The following is a 17,874-nucleotide window of genomic DNA, read 5'->3' on the forward strand; positions in this document are numbered from 1 at the left end:
TTCAGTGAAGTGATTCTGATGATGATTAAAACATGCAAGATTAAAACTTGAGCAGTTTATGAAAGTCAATGACACCCAGGCGAAGAGTTGCAGTTGCAAGGTGAAGGTGGTTTGACGTAGATGAATAGACAAATAGACTACATATCAGGACCAGTCGTTGACAGAACATCACTTACAGGCATCAATTGGTTTATTTTACCTAAATAACTTGTTCCTTACATGCGTTCTCATTATTTAGGTTCTCAATTGTTGCACTGACATCCATTATCAAGCCAGCTAAATTTAACTTGCAATGAATACAGTAAAACTGATTGATTGATGTTTCACCTGAAGGTACAGAACATCCCCTAATGGGCAATGTATCAGGGTTATGACTCATTTAGCAACAAATTACCAGGCAAACAATATTGTGCTTTTATGATATTCTTTTGCACCAGGAAGAATGGGATTCATGCATTCACTAGAAGTGAAATCAAAAGCGTTACAAATGGATGATAGCATAGCTATTGATAATGCAAATAAATAGTTATTTCTCCTGGAAAAGCAATGTATTCTTTAGCTATAGCACTTGGCATCAGTATAGATTGTGCTGTGTTACTTTTTAATGTTCTTTTTTCTAAATTACTGTTTAATTGTAAAGTTTTTGTCATGTTAACATGTCAAACCCTCAGGATTATACTACATAAAACAATGTGATATAGACCTAACTATTAAGCCAGTAGTTGTGGTTTCCTGTAGAAATATGTTGTTTCTGAGCAACTTCCTGTTTGCATGTTATGGTAAGCTAGAAAAATAGCAGCGTTAAAAGCCACATATGTTGCCTCATATTTACTGCAGCATATTGGGCTTCACACATAGCAAAAAATGTGATATATAGTGAACTGTGACTTTCATATAATTTACTATCCCAACTGATCTGGTAATAGGTCACAAAACTTGTAGTCTTTAGATCTTGCATCATACAGCACCACAAAGTGAATAAAGATGCACCACATATAATTGGTGGTGGTTTTCATACAAAATTATTTAATGCAAAAAATGTATGATCCATTGTTTGACCCTGAGCTAACCACTGACATTTACTCATCTGTTGGTAACCCCTTACTGGCATGAGGACACACATTTAAAGATGAATAGCATTATTATAACCGTGGTCATTCTTCAGAGGGTAAATATTCTAGCCAGATGGACTGTTTTCATCGAAAATTTGGTATCAGAATATCTTGTCAGTTCCCACAAGAATCCTGCTATGTAAGATTTTCTGGTCAGGCTCAACACCTGCATAGTCAGTGTCACATATTTGGGATAATTTGCAACTTCGACACCTGGGCGATAAGTGGCAGAATGCTTCACCCGCCCTTTCTAGAAGTAGCCTGATTTTTATTGCATCGATGGTGGTTTCTGCAATGGGTGGGTGATCCACTCAACCAGGTTACTGCCTAGGCAGCAAAATTGAAAATTGCCCTCAGTACATGCAAGAACTTAATTTTAATACTTAAATCAGTGTCTAGTACCTGCAAATCTGACACTGCTCGATTTCCTGTCATTTACAACTGAATCCTGCTATACGCTCAGCACATCCATCAGGATTGAGTGCGGTAAGAATCTTTATTTACAAAGGAACCCTTAAAATAGCAAAGGCTTTCCTTTTTTACTTTTTTTCTTCAGTGGCTTTTAATTACTGTTTTGTTATTTCTCTGCGTTTTTTTTTGTAAGTTTGGAAGAGAGTGACGGCACCCAACTGCTCGCTAGACTTCTGTATCAGCTAGTAGGGCAATCTAAAATTAATGATGGGGTTGCTTTCAAAACATGGCAAGAATCTGACTTTAAAACTGAATTATGCCTATACACCCTGGTCCAATTAAAACTCCCTCTTTCATCTGAAAGCCACAGTTTGTCTTAAATCCATGTGCCTGCCACGGAAGATCGACTGGTATATACATATAAAATGATATAATAAAAGAAGCCTTGCATTTATGTAGCACCATTGATGACCTCAGGATGTCCCAAAGCCCCTTACAGCCAGTGAAGTTCTTTTGAACTGTAGTTACTGTTGTAATGTAGGAAATGCGACAGCCAAATTGTGCACAGTAACGTCTCACAAACAGCAATGAGATAATTACCAGATAATGTGTTTTAATGATGAGGGATAACTAACGGCCAGGACACTGGGGAGAACTCCCCTGCTGCTCTTCCAATAGTGCTGTGGGATCTTTTATGTCCACCTGAGAGGGCAGATGGAGACTTGGTTTAACATCTCATTCGAAAGACGGCATGTCTAAGTGCAGCACTCCCTCAGTACTACACTGAAATGCCAGCCTAGACTATGTGCTCAAGTCTCTGGAGTGGGACTTGAACCCACAATCTTCTGACTCAGAGGTAAGGGTGTTATTACTGAGCCAAGGCTGACGAAGTGCAAATCATTGACCTTCTCTAACTTTTCAAGAAGACATAGGTGAGGTAAACAGTTGGTTTCAAGATTCAACAAGTGTTTTTTTTTAATTGAAGCAACATTACAGCCCCCTCTCTGATCCCAAAGTTTATAGAACACAAATCTAAGGCTACAACAGGTATATAATCAGAACATTATCATTTTATGTAAAAGAAAAATGCAAATTTCACCTAAATAAAAGATTTTCTTCAAATAATTTTGAAAAAGCTTTGAGCAAAAGCTGCTGGAAACTTACTGAACAGGACTGATGCATACTGGGAAGTCAAATATGTACTCAGACCGCACAATACAAATTCAGCTGAATTCAGCCCTAACCGGATCCTTTTCACCATGGACGTCCAGTCCCTCTACACCTCCATCCCCCACCAGGACGGCCTGAGTGTGCTCCGCTTCTTCCTTGAACAGAGGCCCAACCAGTTCCCATCCACCACCACCCTCTTCCGCCTGACTGAACCTGTTCTCACATTGAACAATTACTCCAAAAGGCATTCGATAAGGTGCCACATAAAAGGTTATTGCACAAGATTAGGGCCTATGGGGTTGGGGGTAATATAGTAGCATGGATAGAGGACTGGTTAACGGACAGAAAACAGAGTAGGGATAAACGGATCTTTTTCAGGTTGGTAGGCTGTAACTAGTGGGGTGCCACAAGGATCAGTGTTGGGGCCTCAGTTATTTACAATCTATATTAATGACCTAGATGAAGGGACCGAGTGTAATGTATCCAAGTTTGCTGATGGTACAAAGCTTGGTGGGACAGTAAGCTGTGAGGAGAACACAGAGTCTGCAAAGGGATATAGATAGACTAAGTGAGTGGGCAGTAAGGTGGCAGATGGAGTATAATGTAGGGAAATGAGGTTATTCACTTTCATAGGAAGAATAGAAAAACAGAATATTTTTTAAATGGTGAGAAACTTTCAAATATTGGTGTTGAGAGAGATTTGGGTGTCCTCGTGCAAGAAACACAAAGCTAGCATGCAGGTACAGCAAGCAATAAGGAAGGCAAATGGCATGCTGGCCTTTATTGCAAGGGGGTTGGCGTATAAGAGTAAGGAAGTCTTGCTACAATTGTACAGGGCCTTGGTGAGACCACACATGGAGTACTGTGCACAGTTTTGGTCTCCTTATCTAAGGAAGGATATACTTGCCTTGGAGGCGGTGCAACGAAGGTTCACTAGATTGATACCTGGGATGAGAGGGCTGTCCTATGGTGAGAGATTGTGTAGAATGGGCCTATACTCTCTGGAGTTTAGAAGAATGAGAGGTGATCTCATTGAAACATACAAGATTCTGAAGGGGATTGACAGGGTAGATGCTGAGACGTTGTTTCCCCTGGCTGGAGTGTCTAGAACTAGGGGGCATAGTCTCAGGATAAGGAGTAGGCCTTTTAAGACTGAGATAAGGAGGAATTTCTTCACTGAGGGTTGTGAATGTTTGGAATTCTCTGCCCCAGATGGCTGTGAATGCTGAGTCTTTGAGTATATTCAAGGCTGAGATAGATAGATTTTTGGACTCTAGGGGAATCAAGGGATATGGAGATCGGGCAGGAAAGTGGAGTTGATCAGCCATGATCTTATTGAATGGCAGAGCAGGCTCAAGGGGCCTTATGGCCTACTCCTGCTCTTATGTTCTTATGTTCTTTTGACTCCACTCACTATAAAAGCTGTTGCTATGGCAACCTACATGGGTACTAGCTATGCCTGCCTTTTCGTGGGATATGTGGAACATTCTTTGCTCATGTCCCCTCCCTCACTTCTTTTTCCGGTACATTGATGAGTGTATCGGTGCCGTTTCCTGCTCTTGTCCTGAACAGGAAAATTTCACTGGGCCAAAAATTGTGGTCGGAGGCATACCTCCGGAGTACGCCTCCGACCCGCAAGAGAATTTAGCACCTACCTGATGGCGGTGAGGCTACAAAAACTTGCGCTCTGAAGATGTGAAGCGGAGAGCAGCGTAATGGTCCACGGATCCCAAGAACACAGGAAGTGCGGAAGCGTACCTGGGATCATGTGGGCCTGGTCCCCCAATCACAATGCAGAATTTAATTTTAATAATTTCTGAAGGAAATCCTGTATTGAGATTTAATGGAATTGTGATATCAGATTTAATTACAATTTACACAATTGGAATTTAATTTGTAATTAGCTTCATTCCACCAACCTCATTTAAAAATTTAATTTTTTGATAATGTTCAACATCATTAAAACTCTAATCCGGGCCAGTATTTGCAGAATATCTGAGTTCGCCACCATACCGACCGCAAAATCCGGGCCATTCACTTTGCTTCCAATTTCTACCCTTCCCTCATTTCACATAGAATCATAAAATGGTTACAGCACAGAAGGAGGCCATTGGGCCCATCGAGCCTGTGCTGGCTCTCTGCAAGAGCACTTCATCTAGTCCCACTCCCCTGCCCTTTCCCCATAGCCCTGCAAATCTTTTTCCTTCAGGTACTTAACTAGTTCCCTTTTGAAATCCATGATTGAATCTGCCTCCACCTTTCAGGCAGAGCATTTCAGATCCTAACCACTTGCTGCGTAAAAAGGTTTTTCCTCATGTCGCCCTTGGTTCTTTTGCCAATCACCTTAAATCTATGTCCTCTGGTTATCGACCCTTCTGCCAATGGGACCAGTTTCTCTCTATCTACTCTGTCTAGACCCCGCATGATTTTGAACACCCCCATCAGATCTCCTCTCAACCTTCTCTGCTCTAAGGAGAACAACCCCAGCTTCTCTAGTCTATCAACATAACTGAAGTCCCTCATCCTTGGAACCATTCTCATAAATCTTTTCTGCACCCTCTCTAAGGTCTTCACATCCTTCCTAAAGTGCGGTGCCCGGAATTGGACACAGTATTCCAGTTGAGGCCGAACCAGTGTTTTATAAAGGTTCATCATAACTTCCTTGCTTTTGTACTTTATGCCTCTATTTATGAAGCCCAGGTTCCCATATGCTTTTTTAACCAGCTTCTCAACCTGCCCTGTCACCTTCAATTTGTGCACATTTACCCCCAGGTCTCTCTGTTCTTTCACCCCCTTTAGAATTGTACCCTTTAGTTTATATTGCCTCTCCTCGTTCTTCCTACCAAAATGTATCATTTTGCACTTTCCTGTGTTAAATTTCATCTGCCAGGTGTCTGCCAATTCCACCAGCCTGCCGATGTCCTCTTGGAGTCTATCCCTATCCTCCTCACTGTTCACTATTGTAATGTATATACCTTTAAGGGGGGGAACTATGTTTTACAGCTCATGTATACTGCAGTACCGGCAGTGACCACACCTGTACCTAACACTGAGCAGTAATCTGTACAGATCAGTTGCAGCGTGAGCCACGTTGAGTAAACACCTGTTGTACCGTTCTCCGCAGTCTGTGTCTTATTATACATGGACGCAACATTGGCGACGAGGCAGGTTCGAACCTACCTGCAACTCTGCATCACCTCCCGGGGATTCGTTCCTGGAGATCAGTGGATTGGAGGTCAAGGCCAGAGACTCGGGCGTCGACCACGGGCAACCGCCCAGTCATCCAGCAGAGACTCGAGAATTGCGGGGGAGGCTGTCGAGAGCCAGGCTTGGCTTTCCAGTCGAGGTGGTCCAGCGAAACGGGCTGGCAACAGGTAGTGCACAGACCCTTCCCAGACAGCGGCAGGCTAGAGCCCGACCGAGCGGCACAGCAAAGGGCCGAGCAGCGTCGACGGGGGGGGGGAGAGAGAGAGAGGGCAGAGCGCACAGGGCGCAGCCGGTGTTCAGGGGCCGAGCAGCGTTGGAGAGAGGGAGAGAGAGAGAGAGAGACGCGCAGAAACCCGCGAGGCGCCGCCATTGCCACGAGGACCACCGAGAGCGGCGTTGGCAGCAGCGCAGGAGAAGCGCGCGAAACCTACAGGGCGCCGCCATAGCCACGAGAACCGCCGGGAGCAGCATCGGCAGCAGCGGGGGAGGAAGGAAAGCGCGGGAGACGCCATTTTAAACCACACCCAAAATGCCGAAGAGTGGCAGTATCACCGCATTTGACAATGAAGTCGAAGATTGGACTAGATATGTCGAACGAATAGAGGTGTACTGCAAGGCAAATGAAGTGTCAGATGACAAGAAAGCGTCGGTATTGTTAAATTTAATGGGTGCAAAGATGTATGGTTTATTACGAAATCTAGTAACCCGAACGAAGCCAATGAAAAAGAGTTTTGAAGACATAGTAACGATACTAAAGGAACATTTAAACCCCACACCGCTGCTGATAGCAGAAAGATTCAAGTTTCACAAACGGAACCAGCATAAGGATGAAAGCAATGCTGATTATTTAACAGAACTGCGCAAACTATCGAAACGCTGCCAGTTTGGAGCAGGACTGGCAGATACCTTAAGGGACAAGTTTGTGTGTGGGCTTCAAAGTGAAGGAACCCAGAAATGGCTTTTATCTGAAAAGGACCTTACGCTGGAAAAGGCTTTCAGCATTGCGGCATCATATGAAGCAGCAGCACAGGGTGCTGCAGAGATACAACAGAGACCGCAAGAATATGGCACAAACGAAATGTCATATGGAACAGAGAAGTGCTATCGCTGCGGCAGAACAACACACGACCAGAATGATTGCTGGTTCAAAGACAAAGTGTGCAGACAGTGTGGAAAAGTAGGACACATAGCACGAGTCTGCAGGTCGGGAAAGAAAACCAGCAATAAGAAACCGACCAAAGGAAAGTACAAGAAGGTACATAAGATAACGGAGAATAGTTCAGATGAACAAAAGAGTGATAACGACTCCGAAAGCAGGGAACTGAGTTGTCTGAAACTACATAATGTGATCACAATGGAGGATCACTGAACCATTTGGGGTCACTCTCAAGATAGCAGGAGTCCAGGTAAAGATGAAATTGGACACAGGATCAGCCCTAACAGTCATAAACCGACGGGACTACGAGCGGCTATTCTCACACATACCCTTGAGAGACACAAAAATTATTTTGAAGACGTACACGGGGCAAAAAGTCTACCCCAAAGGAAAAATAAGGGTGACCGTTATATATAACGGTAAGGAAACACCAAAACTAGACCTGTATGTATTGCAAGATGGAGGACCACCATTACTGGGACGTGAATGGATCCGGAAAATACAACTGGATTGGCATTCCATACAGGCACTGACTGTGGCTGACAAAAAGGATGACGACGTCACACCTGGGCGACTGTCAAAGATCCTAACTGACGCGAAAGAAGTGTTCCAGCAAGGACTCGGAACACTAAAAGGCATGACAGCGACGATTAAAATTGAAGAAAACGCAAGCCCAAAATTTTTTACGGCCAGACCGGTACCTTACGCGATCCGCCCAACCATCGAAGCAGAGCTGGAGAGTCTGGAACGTTCAGGTGTACTGTCCAAGGTAGACTGGAGCGAGTGGGCTACACCCATCGTCCCTGTGATGAAAAAGTCGTTGAGCAGCACGCCTGGGGAACCAAGGAAGGTTCGCATCTGTGGGGTCTTTAAGGTAACAGTGAACCCGGTCCTTCACACCGTACAATATCCACTTCCGCGGATTGAAGATATTTTCGCCTCGCTATCTGGAGGGAAACGCTTCACTAAGATTGATCTGGCCCAGGCGTATCTGCAAATGGAGGTAGAAGAAGCATCAAAAAAATACCTCACAATGAACACCCATAAAGGTCTCTACCAATACAACCGTCTGGTATTCGGGGTAGCATCAGCTCCGGCTATTTGGCAGAGGGCAATGGAACAAGTCCTGCAAGGGATCCCAGGGACCCAGTGTTATTTGGATGACATCCTGGTCACGGGCAAAAATGACAGTGATCACCTTGCCAACCTGAAGCAGGTGCTCACTAGATTGCAGGAATATGGGCTCCGAGCTAACCGCCCCAAATGCGAGTTTTTTAGAAAACAGATCTCGTATTGTGGCCATGTTATCGATAAAGAGGGGTTACATAAGTCCCCAGAGAAGATTGAGGCAGTAGTCAAGGCTCCAGCACCGGAAAATGTGTCACAACTGAGGTCGTTCCTCGGGCTGGTAAACTACTACCATAAGTTCTTGCCAAATTTGTCTACAATACTACACCCACTGAACACCCTACTGCAAACTGGGGTGCCATGGAAGTGGAGTGACGAATGTAGATGAGCTTTCCAGAAGAGCAAAACACTAATCACATCGAAAGAGGTATTGGCCCATTACAACCCAGCATTACCAATTCAGTTGGCATATGATGCGTCACCCTACGGCATTGGAGCGGTGCTGTCGCACAAATTCTCGGACGGCTCAGAGAGGTCAATAGCCTTTGTGTCACGATCACTAACCTCAGCCGAGCGTAACTACGCCCAGATTGACAGGGAGGCCCTCAGCCTAGTGTGGGGAGTGAAAAGCCTCTTGTCTCCATTTTTAATCCGAAGAAGGGCGTTCCGGTGATGACTGCGCAACGACTACAAAGATGGTCACTTTTTCTAGGGGCGCACCACTATGAGATTGAATATAAGGGCACGAAACAGCATGGAAATACTGATGGGCTATCACGCCTGCCACTGCCTACTGCGGAGGAAGCACCAGCAGTGGATCCTGTCGAAATATTCCATTCGACTATAGTTGAATACCTACCGGTAACTAACGCTTGTATCGAAAAGGAAACCCGAAATGACCCGACACTGTCTCGGGTATATGATTTGATGGTGAAGGATTGGCCAGCACATGGCGACTCACTGTTGCCAGCATTCTCGACAAGGAGAGAACAGCTGTCAGTGTGCCGGGGGACCTTGATGTGTGGATCCCGAGTGGTAATTCCACCCAAGTTAAGGGATAGAGTGCTCAATGAGCTTCATGAGGGTCATCTGGGAGGGGTAAAAATGAAAAGCCTAGCCAGGGCTTATGTGTGGTGGCCGGGAATCGATAAACAAATCGAGGACCTGACCAAGAGCTGCTCAGGATGCCAGAAAGTCCAAAATGCACCACCACAGGCCCCTCTGCACCCATGGGAGTGGCCCTCATCTCCATGGCAACGGGTGCATATTGGTTTTGCTGATCCATTCATGGACTCAATGTTCTTAATAGCCGTGGATGCGCACTCGAAATGGCCTGAGGTCATCAAAATGTCCTCCACCACCACGGAGAAAACTATTGCAGTCCTACGGACCATTTTTGCCAGGAATGGCTTGCCAGAACAGATTTGCTCCGACAACGGACCACAGTTTGTGTCCGAAGAGTTCTGGAAGTTCTTGAAAAAGAATGGGGTAAGGCATTACACATCCGCCCCGTATCATCCAGCCACAAATGGATTGGCTGAGAGGTTTGTACAAACCTTTAAGAAGGCAGTAAAGGCTATGTACAATGACAACATTCCGCTGCAGCACAAGGACAATTTCCTGTTCGCCTACCGGAATGCGACACATGCAGTCACCAACCAGGCCCCAGCCATGATGTTCTTTAACCGAAGGTTAAGATCTCACCTGGATTTGCTCAGACCAAACGTACGAAGAGATGTTGAGAGTAAGCAATTCCAGCACATCCATGAGAAGCCAACAAGGAGCTTCAATGTAGGGCAACCAGTCTTGGCCCGCGACGACCGAATAGAAAAATGGCAGCCAGGAACGATATGCACATGGCAGGGCCCACTAATGTACACAGTGGACGTTGGGGAGAGCATCTTGAGACGCCATGCTGACCAGATCCTAGAGCCACAGGAACAAGTCAACCCCATGCCTCGCCCATACGTACCTGGTGATGAACCCGACGTACAGGTCGCATCTACCCCAGAAACAGCATCGGAAGCTGATGAACCAACTGACGACAGGGGGCCAGAATTGCCTCCGCACCAAGAGGAAGACACTCGGGAAAGGCGCTATCCAGAAAGGATCAGGAAGCCTCCCCAAAGACTGAATATATAAATAGACTATTTTCAGCTAATGTTGCATGTTAAAAGTGTTAATTGTAATTAGTTTGATATTTAATTGTTAAATGAGTGTTATGGTACTGTTAATCTAAAAGGGGAGGAATTGTAATGTATGTACCTTTTTAGGGGGGGAACCAAGTTTTACAGCTCATGTATACTGCAGTACCGGCAGTGACCACACCTGTATATAACACTGAGTAGTAATCTGTACAGATCAGTTGCAGCGTGAGCCACGTTGAGTAAACACCTGTTGTACCGTTCTCCGCAGTCTGTGTCTTATTATACACGGACGCAACAACTATACTTCCAAGTTTTGTGTCATCTGCAAATTTTGAAGCTTACACCCAAATCCAAGTTATTAATATATATCAAGAAAAGCAGTGGTCCTAGCACTGACCCCTGGGGAAACACCACTCTGTACCTTCCTCCAGTCCGAAAAACAACCGTTCCCCACTACTCTCTATTTCCTGTCACTTAGCCAATTTCGTATCCATGCTGCCACTGTCCCTTTTATTCCATGGGTTTCAACTTTGCTGGCAAGCCTATTATGTGGCACTTTATCAAATGCCTTTTGGAAGTCCATGTACACCACATTGCCCTCATCGACCCCCTCTGTTACCTCATCAAAAAATTCAATCAATTTAGTATGGTCCATCTCCGACTCTTCCCTTCCCTTCCCTTCCCTTCCTTGACTTCTCTGTCTCCATTTCTGGGGATAGGTTATCGACCAACATCCACTGTAAGCCCACTGACTCCCACAGCTACATTAACTACACTTCCTCCCAGCTTCCTGTAAGGACTCTATTCCATTCTCCCAGTTTCTCCGTCGCATCTGTTCTGACGATGCCACCTTCCATACTAGTGCTTCCGATATGTCCTCCTTTTTCCTCAACCGAGCATTTCCCTGTACCGTGGTTGACGGGGCCCTCGACCGTGTCCATTCCATTTCCCGCACTTCTGCTCTCACCCCTTCCCCTCCCTCCCAGAACCACGATAGGGTTCCCCTTGTCCTCTCGTTCCGTCCCACCAGCCTCCACGTTCAACAGATCATTCTCCGCCATTTCCACCACCTCCAGCGTGATCCCATCACTAAACTCATCTTTCCCTCCCCTCCTCTTTCAGCATTCGACGGTACCATTCCCTCCGTGACACCCTGGTCCACCCCCAACGCCCCCTCCCCTTCCCACGGTACCTTCTCATGCAAGCACAAGAGATGCAACACCTGTCCTTTTACCTCCTCCCTTCCCATTGTCCAGGGCCCCATAGTATACTGTATCCACTGCTCACGGTGCAGTTTCCTCTACATTGGGGAGACCAAACGCAGATTGGGTGACCGCTTTGCGGAACACTTCCGTTAAGTTCGCACGCGCATGACCCTGAGCTTCCGGCCACCTGTGACTTTAATTCTTCGCTCCACTCCCACTCTGCCCTCTCCGTTCTAGGCCTCTTGCACTGTTCCAACGAAGCTCAATGTAAGCTCGAGGAACAGGAACTCATCTTTCAGTTTGGCACTTTACAGCCTTCTGGACTCAACATCGAGTTCAACAATTTCAGAACATAACCTTTGCCCCCATTTTTTCAGATGGCAGCTGTTGAAGATTCCCCTATTCGCATTTACACCTCTTCTAGACCCATGTTTTGGTTTTTTACTTGTCCATTACCATCTCCTTTTGCTTTGTACAGGCATACCTTTTGTCATTTCGTCTCTCCTGCCTTCCATCCTATCACAGACCTCTTTTGTTCTTTCCTCCCCTCCCCCTTTCCCTGCCTTTGCACTTGCTTAAAACCTGTTACATCACTAACTTTTTCCAGGCCTGATGGAAGGTCATCGACCTGAAATGTTAACTCTGTTTCTCTCTCCATAGATGCTGCCTGATCTGCTGAGTATTTCCAGCATTTTCTGTTTTTATTTCAGCTGAATCATAACTTTGGACAAAAATATAAAGTCCAGCCCAGGCTTTTAGGAGAGGCTGAGGCTTTCAAGTAAAAACTGTATGGGACACAAATTGACACACACAAAAATTCAGTGAATGTACGAAAATGAATGACGTGAAAAGACCAGCTAGTCCATCGAGCCTCTCTCATACAATAGTTGTAATTAAGCATCAGGACTCCGAATGATTCCACCCACCAGCAGTATTGTAATCTTCTGGGAGAGAGAGGAATAAAACACTGGGCCAATTCAGGGAAAACTAATTCAGTAGATAAATGTAACTGTTATTGTGAACTATGTGATGCATTTTGGAATTTTTATTTTATTTGAACCCTATTTTGGCCAATAAAAATTTCAGTTACCGAGGAAAAATGTGATGGATGAAAAAAAAACTTCAGAAAGCATTTTGAATGATTTGTGGTGAACCTAGTGGTGAGACTGCACAACCAGAGTGCCAAGTTTATATAAACAAAAGACCATTACATATATATGGACATAAGAATTTATAATGGATGAATTTGACACATGAAGTATGACAACAGGAAATCAAGTTGTGCAGACAGGAAGTACATGTAGATGTAAGATATTTAATAATGTTTAATTATTTGGGCAGCCCTTAAAGTACCCCTTTTGGATGTACAAATAAACTCTTAGTTACAGTTAACCTGCGCATTCAGATCTGAGACTAGTTTGTGTTTAAGTCCACGGTGATTGCATTGACAAATCTCAAATTCCTTCAGTTTTTCAGCAATTGTAAAAGTAATTGCAAGACATAGTGGGTGCGCATACTGTTGTTGAAGGCATGCATGCAAACACTATCAAAATGTAATGCATACAATTCTTGTCTTCACAACTTGAGTCACAGTTGTCATATTTTTGTCACACTCTACCAAAAACAGATGGTGAAAGATATAAATTAAGAAACGTTTGCTGAAAATATTGGAAAAAAAAATTTTTAATCTGCATTTTCAGTACACTTTGCTGAGTTGTAGTATTGGGCATTCATCCAATGTCCTGCTGTGCACCTAAACTTTTTGAGATCTGTGTTATACTGCTATCTGCATACTGAATAATGCTTAAGTCCCCAACTGCCAGGAGTTTCACTCCTTCAGTTTTAATGTATTGTGGAATCAGATCATCATTGTTCTGTTGGTTTCCTCTTTGCTGTGATGTGCTCTTGTTTTGGAAATGCACTGTACTGCACCCTTTGTCGTTATTATAATTGACATAATTTAGTCAATAGACAAGAGATTGTTAATTGGATGAGCTTACAAAATTTGGATCTGTTGCCTTAAATGAAAAGCAGGAATCATTCTGTTAACGAAAACTGTTATTTTGCAGAGTTTCTTTGAAGGACAGTCTGCTTCCTGGGACATTGCCAAGAAGGATCAAAACAGAACAAAGAATCGCTATGGAAATATTATAGCTTGTGAGTTGATCTGTAAACAGCTGTTATCCAGAATTTAAATTATTTTTGCTGAAATTCAGTTGTCTCAATAAGGAGAATTTAACTTATTATCTGAATTTCTTCAGATCATTCTATAGAAGGGAAAAATGTCAGACCTACAATACTCCTTTGAATATTTCAGTTTCACACTTTCTTTCCCTTCACTATCTTCTATTCATTTTGCTGCATTTTCTTCAGTGTCATGTGCCTCAATTTTTGCAACAAGTCTTTTATGTACCACCTTTCAAACACCCCTTGAAAATCCATATCTATAGCTTCCACCATATTCACAAAATGTAATTAAATTGGTCAAGCATGATCAGCCTATTACAAATCCATGCCAACTGTCTCTAATTATTCCATGTTTTTCTAATTGTTCACTCATTTCATCCTGTGTTATGGACGCTAAAGTTTTACCCACAACTGAGAAGACTAATTGGCTTATAAGAAGAGAGTCCATGATCCTATGCTCCCAGTAGGAAGCCGTGTTCAAAATGGGGATAGGTTGGAGAATCAGGGATACTGTGTTAGAGCTATGTCACTGTCCTGTGCTCCTTTGACTGCAGCTTGCCATTGGAAGCATGGCAGTGTGGAATCACTCCTAGAATTTCATGTTTTATCCCCTTTCTCTTATCTGAACAGGGATATAGCATTTGCCACCTGTCAACAGCTTTAACACTATTCCCCCTTCCAAAGATTTTTGTAAAGGTATTTGAGTGAGGCTTGAACTTATGACCTTCTGACAGGTGAGAGTGCGACCACTGAGCCAAATGAGAAAAATGTTGTACTGCAACATTTTAGAATGTTTTATAATTGGTAGTAACACAAACTGTAATTACCTCTCGGGTTGTTGAATGTAATTTTCACTAATAATCAACCACAATTCAAACATATAATAAGCTTTCACCATGGACAGAATATTCAACAGAATATTTTCCAGTTTCTGTTGTTCAGTATGCAGTGCTCTTTCCTTGTAGCATGTATAACACTGCAAATCTACAGTTTTCAAGCAGTCATATGGTTGGTTGTAGCCACGCAGGGAAGAGAAACATATCAATCCATTAAAACAATCCTTGACACTAAATGTAGATACAGGAAACTTTTTTTTTATCCGGCACGGACGGGACCACCGTGGTGCCGGTTCATCAAAAATTCCGGATAACTGAACGCTATAGTAAAAGATACGGAGAGCTGACAGCTCCGTATAAAGCAACAAACCCTGTTGCTTAGCAACAAGTTCAGAACAATGGCCACAAGTTGCAAGCGTCTCTGTAGCTTAGCAATAGCTGCAGCCACACCCTTGCACAGCAACAGATGGAGGAACGCAAGTCAATATGAAGTAAAACCTACTCCTGAATTTTGCCGGTTAACCGAGATTTCCAGTTATTTAGGTGCCGGTAAATCGAATGTTTCCTGTAGATATTTTGGGGTTGATTTTTTTTTTAATAATACACTTCAGTGTTTGTATTTTGTTAAGTTCCTGGGAAAAAAATCAGCTTGCACAGATAAACTTCTAAAATTGCTTTCATAATGATTTTTAAATCTGTTCCTTGTAATAATCAGTTTTTGAACAAGTGGCAGTATAACCATAGCTCTTGTTTTGGAAATGCACTGTAATGCACCCTTTGTTAAAATAATGCAGTTATTATAGTTGACAAAGTTGAATCATGATCATGGTGTGTTGTATGTTGCTAGCTTAAATGAGAATAAATTCAAAATGTGTGCATTGTGTTTTCTTACAGATGACCATTCCAGAGTCATTTTACAGTCACTAGAGGATGATTCAGCATCAGATTACATTAATGCAAATTATATTGATGTAAGTTGCGTTTTCCAGCAATACAATCCTTTAGCATTTGATTTATTTTCCTGTGCTGTGTCTAAAGATTGCAACTCTTAAAATTTGCACCTTATGTATTAAATTTGCTGGCACTCACTGACACTGTTGTGCTTTCTTTCACATCTGGCTTTGGTTTGGGCTGTAGATATGGCTGTACAGGGATGTAAGTATCACACTGAAAAAGCGAGATCTTTTTAAAATTTTAATACCAATTCATTTAATATACCAACATGTTACTAAAACAAGCAGCACCTGCAGCAGATAGCTGAGCAAACCCATTTGATTCTCTTCATAAAAATGCATTTTTGATTTTCCATTGGCCTCTCATAACCTCATGAGTAGCAAGAACATATTTCCTTGGCATTATTGTATGATGGAAAAAAGGCCATAGTGTAAAATACACATTACTCTTGCTGAATTAAACTAAATTTGGTCTATATTCTGCATTAGCCTGTAATGGGGGAAAAAATATACTTTGAAGTACATTACATGTAACTGCTGTACTAGTGGCTGCACTGTCATTTTAAGCAGCAGCTGTCTTAGTTATTAAAATTACAAGAGCTGAAGTTGCAAAATGTTTGAACTTGAATGATACTGTTAAGGAACTATGGCCAAAGGCACATGTTATGAAGAGAATGAAGAGGTGAACATATGCATGTAAATTAGTCATCGTTGTATATCTGCTATGGCTATCTGGTCTGCTTAGAACTTTGTTCTAATGCCTATGTTTTAGGTGAAATTAATAGCTGTATGTCTTTAAAACAGTACAAGGTGGCCTGATGCATATTTTCAGGTCTATGGTGATATTTCAAAAATCACCAATTTTGTTAATTTGACAACTACAGTGTAAATGAAATTATTGTACTGTTTCATGGTCCTTTTGATCATGAATCTAAATTGAAATCTGTGTTTGACTGAGGGTCTAGTTCATTTCAAGGCAATGTAATATAAATACAGCTAGCTCTTGAAAGCATACTGATGCACACTAATGTATGTGTGGTTTTTTTGTATAACACTGCCCTAAAGACCAAGTTAAAATACTGTTCTATTAAGTGTTCTAGTGAGAAAAGCTTTCTATCTATTGCTGAAAGCAGTACCCTGTAATGCATTTGTACACAAGAAAGCATGGGTGGGTGAAAAGCAAAGCAATGTCAATACAGAACATTGCAACTTATTCCTGTACATGCCTCAATCTCCACTGCACTCGTAATGTAGTACATACTAATTATGAAATCAAAATTGTTATCTGGACAAAATGTTGAACAGAAGTGAAGACTTAACTCATGTTAGAACCATAACTTTTCCACTAGCCACTGAAGAATAACTTGCTAATGAAGTGGCAACACTGAATTTTGTCGTTTAAATAAACAACTTTCACTAAGATTTGTACTAACAACTCAATTCCATGATTAAAGTCACATTTTTAGAAAATGTTAAAATTGAAGTTTAGCTGAACAAAATTTTAAGTGCTTACTTCTAATTCTTCCTCTCTTGAAAGGGGAAGACAATTTGTTGTCTATGAACACTATATTTTCAACTTACAATGTAATTCCTTTTTGTTTCTTTAAGTATCCCATAATTGAATGTGAAACTGTCACCTCAATAATTAAAAAACATTTTAATAGATTTCCATGAAACTCAAAAAGGGAATTAAGCTTAGATTTTCCAATATGGGTACAATTTACTCCTAAATCTAGACTTCTATCTCATCAGCCTGTTGGTTCCTTTCAGTATTAGAGAAGTTTTAAGCTATACCTGCACATTTTATTCAGTGGTAAACATGGACATAATAATCTCAATAAGCGAAATCACTTAGATTTTAATTAATTGTGTAAGTAACCTGTCACCAGATACTGAATTGAAAATCAAACACAGAATCTCACGTTTCAGATCTGAGAACTGTCATTCAACAAATGCCATACATTTCAAGCTAATGCAAAGCACACATTTAAAATAGTGCGCAAGTGTAACATTGCTGAAAACCATGGCCAAGTTTTTGTCTGTGCACTATTTGTGCCAAAATTATAAACATGTTCTTTATAAATAGGTAATGATTTCATTACACATAGCACAAGGTGACTTGAATTAGAGACCTTGCTTTTCACCTTAGCTTTTCAATTTAATAAAAAGTGAAAGATTTTATGTGGATACTTTTATTCTGGTTGTTAAATGTTCAATGAGCATTCCTAAGTGCTTTAATGCATTGTGGAATTGGAACTTCTCCATTGTATTAATGAAAATGGTTTATACATGTTCTCCATTTTAATTACTTCCTGCATAGGATAGTTTTAACAGAGCCATTGCATGAAATTTGAGTCACCAT

General features: G+C 42.3%; 1 protein-coding gene across 8 annotated transcripts in view; it reads left to right on the forward strand.

Annotated features, from left to right (window-relative positions):
* Nucleotides 1–17,874, forward strand: part of ptprk (protein tyrosine phosphatase receptor type K) — a 702,201-nt gene that overhangs the window by 645,494 nt on the left and 38,833 nt on the right. For 4 of the 8 annotated variants that reach the window (XM_085997159.1, XM_085997163.1, XM_085997161.1 and 1 more), the window contains 3 exons: nucleotides 13,606–13,693; nucleotides 15,454–15,530; nucleotides 15,697–15,714. In XM_085997159.1, the coding sequence (XP_085853285.1) occupies nucleotides 13,606–13,693; nucleotides 15,454–15,530; nucleotides 15,697–15,714 (183 nt within the window). The remainder of the gene's footprint in view (nucleotides 1–13,605; nucleotides 13,694–15,453; nucleotides 15,531–15,696; nucleotides 15,715–17,874) is intronic. The other 4 variants (XM_085997160.1, XM_085997164.1, XM_085997167.1 and 1 more) reach the window with 1 other exon arrangement.

Source organism: Somniosus microcephalus, chromosome 9, assembly GCF_052327205.1.
Source record: "Somniosus microcephalus isolate GS21.2 chromosome 9, FLI_Smic_1.0, whole genome shotgun sequence".
Lineage (NCBI taxonomy): Eukaryota > Metazoa > Chordata > Chondrichthyes > Squaliformes > Somniosidae > Somniosus > Somniosus microcephalus.